Raw genomic sequence first — 10,609 nt, 5'->3', positions numbered from 1 at the left:
GATCAAAAGCGCTTTGTGTAAATAGGTTTTTCTAGCAGATCAGTGACTTTGATGTAAATATTTCGTGTTTCAATGATTCATGCAACATCTCAACTATGTTTTACTACTATGAAAGTAAAAAAATCACCTGTAAAAATGTACTTTTGGCAGATTATTTTGTGTATAAAAATAGTTGTTTATAGACAATTTCAACATTTGAAAAATATATAAGAAAAAAGCGACTGATTTATGATTCAGAGAGTCTGTGTGTGTGTGTGTTACTCCCGCATGTGCACAAGTGATTGCGCGACTTAGTCTGTTCACCCCCCACCCGGCCATCGGTTCGTCTATCAACAATTTCTGTGTGTTTTATGCAGCAAATCGTTCATTATTCTGGTCCCTGCTGCCTTCAGAAGTTTCTAACAGGAGATACTGGTCAGATAAATCCGGTTCATGTTCACTGGAATCGCTAGAAAAACCATGACGTCAGGCTGCAGACACCTCAAGCTCGAAATGACGAGCTGGATCAAAAATCGCGCCACAATACTCGTTCTCAGTAGAGCCGACTGTCACGCTGGTGGGATTTTATCCATGTAATCAACTCCACCACCTTCTCAATTCAATAAAAAGCTCAAGAGGCGTCTATGGCACTGAGCGTTCGGATTCATTTTGACGTCTAAAGACGTCTATGGCACTGAATGACTTAAATACTCAACCCTGAACAGAAAATCCAATGAACAAAACACAAAGACCCTATAGAGACATGCATTCAAAACTAAACAAAAAATTAAAAACCAACTCAAGTACTTACGCTGTATTGTTTGAAAAGATCCTCCTCCTTCTCTCCAAGATAGACTATGAGGCAGCGAATAGCAATTTCTCTGCGCTTTTCAACCGTGTTGTCCTGATTGATAGAAAAAAATAGATGTGTTAAAAAAAAATCAGATGTAAGTAGCTTACTTCATATACTGAAAATGATATCCATAATGATATAGCATTTTTTAAATTAAATAATAAAAAAGTTCATTTGGAATAAGGTGGAAAAGGTGATCTGGCTATTCTCCTGAGTTTCTTATTGTTTGGGACCTGCTTACTCCGCACACAGTGGGGGGCATGGCTGTCTCACTCTGCGGAGATCTGACAAACGCTGCGCTTGTCACCTGGACATTCCTTCTTCATAAGTAAAAACACTAAAATAAAGATACATTTTGTTGTACTTGTGCTCTGAACTTGTATAATAACAATAAATATCCATTCATTCAATTACAATGTAACTGGCACAGATACAGTCTTCCTCCATGTTATGTATTGTTAACGTGCTTGCGCGTGTGAAACACTTTATGTAAATCATAGAGCTTTATTTAAAAATAATAAACAGTGTATATTGTACAGACGACATATTTTCTTCTTTTGCCCTGCCCTAGATGCAAGTGTAACCAAAATATGAACAATTTTGGAAAAACAATAGTGTTAGTATACAATGGACCTTGTTCAAAGCAGCCATATCAACATTTGACATGAAAAAAGTAAGGCAGATGCAAATAAAGGTCTATTCATAAAGTTATTCATTATACCTGCAGAAGCATGTCCTTAATCTGCCTCATCCTCAGACCTGCAGCTCCTCCTTTTGACAGGGTCAAGGCCATCAGTTTTGGGGTGCATTGGTCAAGCCTGGCCAGAAAGGTTGATTCAAGGCTGACTGTTGTTATCCTCTTAAATTCTTCACATATCTGCAGGGCACACCAGAATAAAATACAACAAGAGACATAAGTATAAATAATTCATAAATGAAAATCCAAATGTGCATTTGTAAACATTTAAATGTATTAGGTGTAAATATATGCATTTCTAAATTTTTTATTTATCTGACTTCAATTTGTAATTTCATCAATCCACAGCACAAAAACACTGGTTTAATAAACATTTTATCTCACCTGTACCTCGCTAAAAAGAGCAGGCCAGCGCTTCATGAAATCACTGATGGCAGGGGCCTCTTTCACTATTTCCTCCCGACAAAGGCTGAACGTCTTGTCCATTTTCTGAGCTACCACTCTGGAGTTGTCCCTTTTCATCACTTCACTCAGTAGCTCGATTCTCTCTTTTTCCAAACTTTCACTAGTTTCACCTTGAGCATGAGGGGGTAGGTAGTTCACCTCAGCCTTCTTTGGTTTTTTGACATTCTTTGCCGGGTATTGGTCACATGTCATTTTCCTCTTAAGTGAGTTTACTTCAACTTCAGGGCAGCCGAGACCTCTAAGCTTGCTTCTGAAATTGTTCATCTTGTACTTTAGACGCTGCGCCCACCCATAGCATCCATTGAAGGACCCTGGTTCTTTCAGGCAGGGATGCTTTAGAGTCAGGGCCTCTGCAACCTCACTGATCTGCAGACTGGATGGATAAGCAGTATACTTATAAATAGCTTCTGCTAGTTTTCTAAGGATGTCAGGAAGCAGTGGAATTAAATCTTTTGTAGGGAGAAGAGTCCCATCTTTTTGGAAGCGCTCGTTGGCTGACCGAATTTGGATCTCTGTGAGGTCAGAAAAGCTGGGAATCTGAAACTGAACAGGCCAGCGCTGGTAACGGTGCCCTGGACTATCTTCAGATGCGGAAAGAATCAGAGTGTCATTAGTTGACACAGATGAGGTGTCAACAGAGTCCTCCTCAGATGGATTATCAGTCACGTTGGTCACATCACTTAAGGTCAAGGTTATTGTAGGCTCCTGGTCCTGGAGAAACACAATCTTGATTGTGTCCTTGTCCTTAAGGTCAGTTGTCGAAACAAGGGTAAAAAACTCATCACCAAAATCAGCATCTTTATAGTGAAGACAGAAGTCTCTTGTAATGGAAAAGGTATCACGGATGGCTGAATAAAGGTCATCCACCGTTTCTGGGATTCCAGATGGTAGTACAACTTTACGGACATCATGATCTGCAAGGATCACTCGAAGTTGAGACGGTTGTGACATTAGGTAGCCTGTAGACCAAATTTTTGACATGTTTCTGTAATTCTTAGTAACAGCTAAATAGTGCATAATATAATAAAATTTGATCTCCATGTATGGAAACTAGGAGCCAATTAACTATATGCCATCTCTGCAAATAGTAGAAAGACTGAGATTTGGGTTTGTCTTGTTTCAGCTGAAAATCTCCACACAAAGTATGGAAATCATTTATGGAACATAAATGCTGCACTTAAGAGTCATAATGGTTTTTCCGCCACAAATGTAAGAAATCAAGGGGACCGTGTCTGATAACTCAGCTGCCTCTATGACTTTCACTGGACCAGTTTTCTCAAGCACATAGCTCCTCAGATGTTCAATTGACCAAGCAGTTACACCTTTCACTATGAATCCCACATTGCCTTTCAAAACCACAATCTGGATCAACTCCCCAAAATCTGGTAGACCACCAGTGGAACCATAAGCCAGGATCATTCCACTAGTGTACTTGGTGCCTCTGTAACACACACTTTTGGCTATCTGGACACATGTCTCACCAGGAAACTTAGCCTGCAGTGCTTCTTGGATATCCTCTCGCAGCACACTAACATCCATTGTAGACAGTGTTGTAGCCTGTAGTAATGGTCTGACAGCTCTGGAATCATGTTGGTTATAAGCAAGCAACAACTGATGCTTCATGGCCAGTGACAGCAGAATATTTCTAAAACTATGAGTATGTCTGACAACACGCTTGAAAAAGCTGTGCTTTGCCTCAAACCGCATTGTCCACAGTGACACCAGAGGACCATAAGCCCTGATAAGTTCTGGATAATGTTCTAGGAAATGGTGTTTTGGAATGAGGCGTTACTCTGGAAAAACCATGAGAAACCTGTGTTTATGCTCAGATATCTTACTGTCCAGGAAGCAAATGGTCTCCTCTGTGTGCACTTGATTCACAACAAGCTCAACAATGTCTCGAAGCACAAGAAGCAATTCCCATGCTGGGTCAGCCTCAGGGATTTTTGATCCAACCATGAGTGGCAAGAGACGAAGCAAAGCCCAGTTCTCGTGGGCATTGCCCCCCACACTTTTCCGTTGGGCAAAGTTCACAGGAACAAGCTGTGGTGCATTGGTTTTGTCCGACCATTTATAGGGGAACTCTTTGATGCATTTGTTCAGCTCTTCAAGAGTGAAGTATTTGTTGTGAATGAATACTCTTAGGCACAGTGCTATTTCTAGGGGCACTACACCTTCAAAGAGATCATGCAACACATCAGGTGGATATCCAGAAACATGAAAATATTTAAGTTTTGCCGTCAGTGCACACTGTCTCTTCACTCCATAAACATGCATCAAACTGTTATTTTCCTGTAAAGCCTGGACATGCAGTGTGTGTTGTTCCGCTGTTCTGGGTGGGAATGCCTTATTTCTCACTTCACCATCTTGAAATTGTGACTTTTCACCAAGACAAAACCTACAGACATATGAACTGGAAAAGCTCTCAACAAATCCCCCCATAGAATGGGCACCAAGGTTGTCTGCAACTACACTAAACACTGTGCCTTTGACTCTTCTACCCAGTGATGGAACATACAGTCCTTCCTCCTCTAAGACCACAAGATCTTTGAGCAGTGGCTCTAACACAGCACTGTAACCAAATCTCTTTACATCCTCAGCCTTGCAAAGAATTGCTAAGAAGATTGAGTTTAGCTCAGATCTGAGCAATGAAGGGACATCAGCTAACACCCAATATACAGATGTGATTTTGTGTTTTTTCCTGGATGTACCGAGAGGATTGCAAATCTCAAAGTCATCCACATAGAGATTTAGCGCAATTGTAAGGTCATTTTTTGAGAACAACTCGTTGGTTTTGTAAAAGGTGCCGTCATGAAATGAGTTGTACACAGTTCTCTGCGCCTCTGCTTCACTCAAGATCAGGTCTAGTATATCTTTCCTGCTAAGAACCTGAAGTAAAGACTTTAGAATGGGAACATACTGGAAGCTACTCTCTCCAGTAAGAATATACTCAATCGGCTCCACGACAGAAAAGTGTTCATTAAAATACTTTCTTCTTTTGAAGGCAGAAGAGAGAGGACCACCATCACAAAGGGCAGCGCTAACAGGGTTAGCAACACATATGTTGTTCACCATTTCAGACACAATGGCTTCATCAACTTCACAGTTGTGTCTCTTCAAGCAGGACTGTAAAATGTCTTTCATGATGGGAGCGGAAGCTGAATGACAAATAAAATGCAACGACTCTACAAGCTCATCAATGCATTGGTTGGGAACATGAAATGAACTCTCTAATTTCAACATCAAATGAGCCAAGCTTCTTTCAATCAACTTTGGCAGTACATTCACATCATCATCTCTAAACTCCTCAATGTCAGATTGCTCACCCTCCTGATTAACTACATCGCTGCACTGATCTGTTTGTAAAGGCTTTTCAAACCTCTTTAAAACGTCTTCTTTAAACTCATCTAAAGAGTGGGGAGTGTGCTTGCGATTTTTATGTGATGCAAATGTTCCATAAATGTTAGTTTTGAAACTACAATTTTTGAAAACACAGGACACAGTTTCTTGCTTTTTCAAATGTTGACGAAGGTGTTCAAAATACTCTTTTTCAGTGGAAAATGTGCCCACATTACAGAACTGGCAACAGAAACTGAGTATTTCAGAGGTTCTCACTGTTGAGTGAGTTGAGTGTTTCCTTGATATGTGTGATTTTAGGCTACCCCATGACTTAAATGAACAAAAACAATCTAGGTAAGGACATGGCAGAGGCTGTACACTGGGGATATGGCGTAACCTATAATGTTTCATCAGCTCTTCCTTAGTGGAGGTTGCAAATTTACAGATTTTGCAAGGCCAATCCATACTTCATGATTCTGAATTACTCAATTCAAGCTTACTTGTTAAAGCTTACTTCAGAAGGTCCCTTGGTATTCGATACCAGGAGAAGATGATGGTTTGAGCCTTTGTCCTGGCAAGAAACACAGCAAAGTAATTGAATATTTCGGTGAGATTCCCACTTTCTTTAGAAGGCTGACCACGTCTTAACTGGAACCCCTAGATCTGCAACGCCAGGACAGTGTATAACACCAGAAAGTCGTGCCTGCACAAAAATACAAAAGATGGTATTTTCAACTTCACCTGTGAGTCTTCAATACAGTGAATAAGTTTCACCTGTCAAAGCTGTGTGAGCTAGAACCAAACATTCAAAACTACATAGACCGGAATACACTGGGTGCTGGAAAGCCTAACGTGGCTTTCCATAGGTCAAATATACATAGAGGTGACTGGGCCAGTCTGTTGGAGCGTGTATCCCCACCGACCGCGATCTTGGAGGGGTCTCCACTCGCCCCCAGTGCATGTATTTCTACTGAGGAATGTGTTAACTCAAAAAAAAAACAAAAAAAACAATGTATATATGTATATATATATATATATATATATATATGTATGTGTGTATATATATATATATATATATATATATATATATATATATATATATATATACACACATACATATATATATATATATATATATATACACATATACATACATATATATATATATATATATATACACACATACATACATATATATACATACATATACACACATACATACATATATATACATACATATATATATATATATATATATATATATATATATATATATATATATATATATATATATATAGATAGATATATATATACATATACATATATATATATATATATATATATATATATATATATATATATAAAGCAAACACAACTGATCAGTGCTGAGAGTGGTCCTGTTGCTGAGGTTGGGGTGATCCTGTAATCTCTTATGAACTACCTCCAACGCTTCTATGACTGGGATGCAAGTGAAGACAGATGTAACATCTCTCTCTCACTGTACATGTACTGTTTATAAAATTAGGGAAACATAACCTGCACAAACAAAATAATTTGCAGGACAAATGCTTGACATCAATTTTGTTCGATTTGAAGAAGGTAGGGGGGCCAACTTCACTCACATGTGTTTATAAGGTTGGGGAAACCTGCAGTCAGCTGAGACTGAAGAAGTCACTTGGATGAGTGACGAAACAGGTCGACAGCAACACCTCCAGCCCAAGAACACTGAATACGGGGGCTCCCCAAGGATGTGTGTTGAGCCCCCTTCTCTTCACTCTGCTGACCCATGACGAGATCTACTACAGGGGTGAAGTTAACCATCTGGCAGAGTGGTACAGCAACAACAACCTGTCCCTGAATGTGGAGAAGACCAACAGCGACTCTACTTCCTCTGCAAACTGAGAAGCACAAGAGATTCAACCCCCATTATGAGCACCTTCTACAGAGGCACAGTTGAGAGTATCCTCACCAGCTGCATCACTGTGTGGTATGACTCCTGCACTGGGTTCTGCAGGAAAAAATGACAACGGGTAGTGAGAGCAGCTGCACCTGCCTCATCTGGAAGGTCCTCTCCATTACAGGTGACTCCACTCATCCCTTCAGCAGCGTCTTCAGTTTGCTGCCATCAGGAAGGATACTGAAGAGCCTCCGGGCCAGAACACACAGACTGAGAGACAGCTTCGTCCATCGGGCTGTCAGGATGCTGACCATCTCTGAATCGAGAAGGGGGGCCCAAGGGTACATCTTTCGCCATCCTACAATGCTGTGATTGTAGCCATTCCCCACTTTTTGTGAATGGTACTCATGGCCATTGATCAGTAGGCTTTGATTAGTTGTCATTGATCAATGGTCATAAGAATTTGCATACTAACAATCATGGAACTAACCCCCCAGCACATTGTTCATTCAGTGGTGCTAGTTTCCTTCACTATGCAAATGTACTGTTTATAAGGTTGGGGAAACCTGCAGTCAGCTGAGACTGAAGAAGTCTAACATCTCTCTCTCACTGTACATGTACTGTTTATAAAATTAGGGAAACATAACCTGCACAAACAAAATAATTTGCAGGACAAATGCTTGACATCAATTTTGTTCGATTTGAAGAAGGTAGGGGGGCCAACTTCACTCACATGTGTTTATAAGGTTGGGGAAACCTGCAGTCAGCTGAGACTGAAGAAGTCACTTGGATGAGTGACGAAACGTTACTCCAACTGAAAATGTCCTGATGAACAGAATCAACCTTTTGGGATTTACTTACCTGGATGATTAAGCACGCATCAAGACGTTATTTTATTAATATCTTTAAAATGATAGCGGCACAAACAAAAATTTTTGCAGCACAAACCAGCACAAATATAGCACAAACCTGTGACATCAACTTTTGTTTGATTTGGGTAATGTGGGGGGCTGGTTGACCTTTTGACGTTTGCATTTTCATTAATATCTTTAAAATGATAGCGGCACAAACGAAAATTTTTGCAGCACAAACCAGCACAAACGTAGCACAAACATTTGACATCAATTTTGTTCGATTCCATTAATGTGGGGGGGCTGGTTGACCTCTGATGACCTCTGGAAATTTTTATTAATATCTTTAAAATGAAAGCGGCATACACGAAAATTTTTGCAGCACAAACCAGCACAAACGTAGCACAAGCGTTTGATACCACTTTTGTTCGATTCCATCAATGTGGGGGGGCTGGTTGACCTTTTGACCTTTACATTTTCATTGATATCTTTAAGACAGAAGCAGCACAAACGACAATTTTTGCAGCACAAACCAGCACAAACGTAGCACAGTTGATTGACATCATTTTTGTTCGATTCCATCAATGTGGGGGGGCTAGTTGACCTCTGATGACCTCTAGAAATTTTTATTAATATCTTTAAAATGAAAGCGGCACAAACAAAAATTTTTGCAGCACAAACCAGCACAAACGTAGCACAAACGTTTGATACCACTTTTGTTAGATTTGAAGAAGGTGGGGGGGCCAACTTCACTCACATCAGGCGCGGTAGCGAGGAAAAAAAACATCGAAATGTGTAACAGAGAAAACCGGACTTCCGGTTTGGAAAGCTACAAGATGGCAGCATAGGAGAACGTGTACCTGACGCCTGAATTAAAAATAATTTAAAACAGCCCATAGAGACCCGTAAAGATTCTTATAAAATAAGATAATTGAGTAAGGGCTACAAGATGCCAAGAACTAAAAACAGTAAGAAATCTACGCAGCATGAAGTGCACAACGAAGACGGAGAAGGCCAGAACTCACCAGCTGGCAGCGTCATAGAGGACAGCAATATGATAGCAGAAGCAAAAGAACAAGCAAGCTTAGACCTTATTCTCCGAGAATTAAGGGAATTCAGAAGAGATAACTGTGCACAATTGAATGGAATCAGAGAGGAAATAAACAAAACCAACAAGAGGGTGGAAGAGGTAGAAGAAAGAATTGTGGATGTTGAAACCCAAGTACAAGCTAATGAGGAAGCAGTAACAGAGATGCTTAAACTGCATATTGTGATGGATGCCAAGCTAACAGACCTGGAGGGACGGTCTAGAAGAGAAAACATTCGAATATACGGTGTAAAGGAGGGGTTGGAAGACAACTCTACATCAATGGTCGTATTTGTGGAGAATTTATTACGACAGAATCTGGAGTTGCCTAACTCCGCTGAGTTACGAGTGGAAAAAGCACATCGTGCTTTGATGTCAAAACCACCGCCAGGAGCGACGCCACGGTCAATCGTCGCCAAACTGTCTAGTTACAGAACCAAAGAAGAAATATTGAAATTGACCTGGCAGAAGCGTGGATTTGACTACCAAGGCAAGACAGTTAACTTGGATCATGATTATGCACCAGAGATTTTAAAGCAGCGAAGGGAATACGCAGAGGTGAAAGCTGTTTTAAAAGACAAGAAAATCCGATTTCAAACTCCTTTTCCAGCAAAGATGAGAGTCTTTTATCCTGAGGGAACGGTGCTATATGGCTCGGTGGAGGAGGCGACAGGTGACATGGCAAAGAGGGGATTCCCGGTGACGATCGTCAAACGCCCGGAGACGCTTCTGGAACAGATCCAACGTTTATCATGGCGCATAGAAAGGAAAACACGGAGCCAAGTAAATAAAGACCAGACTCGAGATTATAAGGAAAGACTTCGAGTACTTAGACGTCAAGAACAAGAATGAGTGGGACACTGAAAATTGAGGAGTAAAGAGAACAGGTGGTGAGTCTAATGTAATTAAAATGTCCTCTGAGGATATACTTGGTAAAGACTTCTTATTTCGAAATAATATATTGAATTGGCAATGCAGAAATTGAAAATAGGCGGACACTTAACCTATGCTATTAGTAGAATGGACATTGGCCAGTTGGCAAAGGAAGGCCCTGTCTCACATAGAGGTGAGAGAGGCCCCCCCTCGAAGCCCCCCTCTTAATCGGGGCTTACTTAGGGTCATATCGGAGACCCCACAGTTGGAAGTCTTTTTTTTTATTTTTTTTATTTTGGTCCAAATAAAGTTCATTTTCGTAGCTGTTGTTTTATACAGCTTTAATGTTTATATTAATGTTTGCTTATGTATGGTTAGGGAGTGGTATGATGGTACTTGTCTTTGCTACATTAATAATATTCAAATAGTAAGGGTATGTTTAAAGATGAGATAAAAATCATATCATATAATGTAAATGGTCTGTCGAATCCAATTAAACGTAATAAAATTTTAGCTAAAATGAAGAAAGAACAAGCACAAATAGTGTATCTACAGGAAACCCATCTAG

General features: G+C 40.2%; 1 protein-coding gene and 2 long non-coding RNA genes across 3 annotated transcripts in view; all 3 read right to left on the bottom strand.

Annotated features, from left to right (window-relative positions):
- LOC109199194 (uncharacterized) overlaps nucleotides 1-873 on the bottom strand; it is a 5,160-nt gene extending 4,287 nt beyond the window's left edge. Inside the window, exon 1 of the long non-coding RNA XR_002059656.2 lies at nucleotides 791-873. This is a non-coding gene — a long non-coding RNA (uncharacterized LOC109199194). The remainder of the gene's footprint in view (nucleotides 1-790) is intronic.
- Nucleotides 874-891: 18 nt separating this feature from the next.
- Nucleotides 892-1,952, bottom strand: LOC112844667 (uncharacterized). The gene is made up of 3 exons (XR_003217402.1): nucleotides 1,914-1,952; nucleotides 1,554-1,709; nucleotides 892-1,169 (listed from the first exon to the last, which is right to left on the bottom strand). It is a non-coding gene; the product is annotated as an uncharacterized LOC112844667 (long non-coding RNA).
- A 1-nt stretch (nucleotide 1,953) lies between these two features.
- LOC112844658 (uncharacterized) lies at nucleotides 1,954-6,144 on the bottom strand. Its single transcript, XM_025904286.1, has 3 exons — nucleotides 5,834-6,144; nucleotides 2,005-2,920; nucleotides 1,954-1,972 (listed from the first exon to the last, which is right to left on the bottom strand). Coding segments are annotated over exons 1-3 (936 nt in total). The 5' UTR covers nucleotides 5,835-6,144.
- Nucleotides 6,145-10,609: the final 4,465 nt, after the last annotated feature.

Source organism: Oreochromis niloticus, unplaced genomic scaffold (assembly GCF_001858045.2).
Source record: "Oreochromis niloticus isolate F11D_XX unplaced genomic scaffold, O_niloticus_UMD_NMBU tig00000734_pilon, whole genome shotgun sequence".
Classification (NCBI taxonomy): domain Eukaryota; kingdom Metazoa; phylum Chordata; class Actinopteri; order Cichliformes; family Cichlidae; genus Oreochromis; species Oreochromis niloticus.
This window is presented reverse-complemented; position numbering and strand designations above follow the sequence as displayed.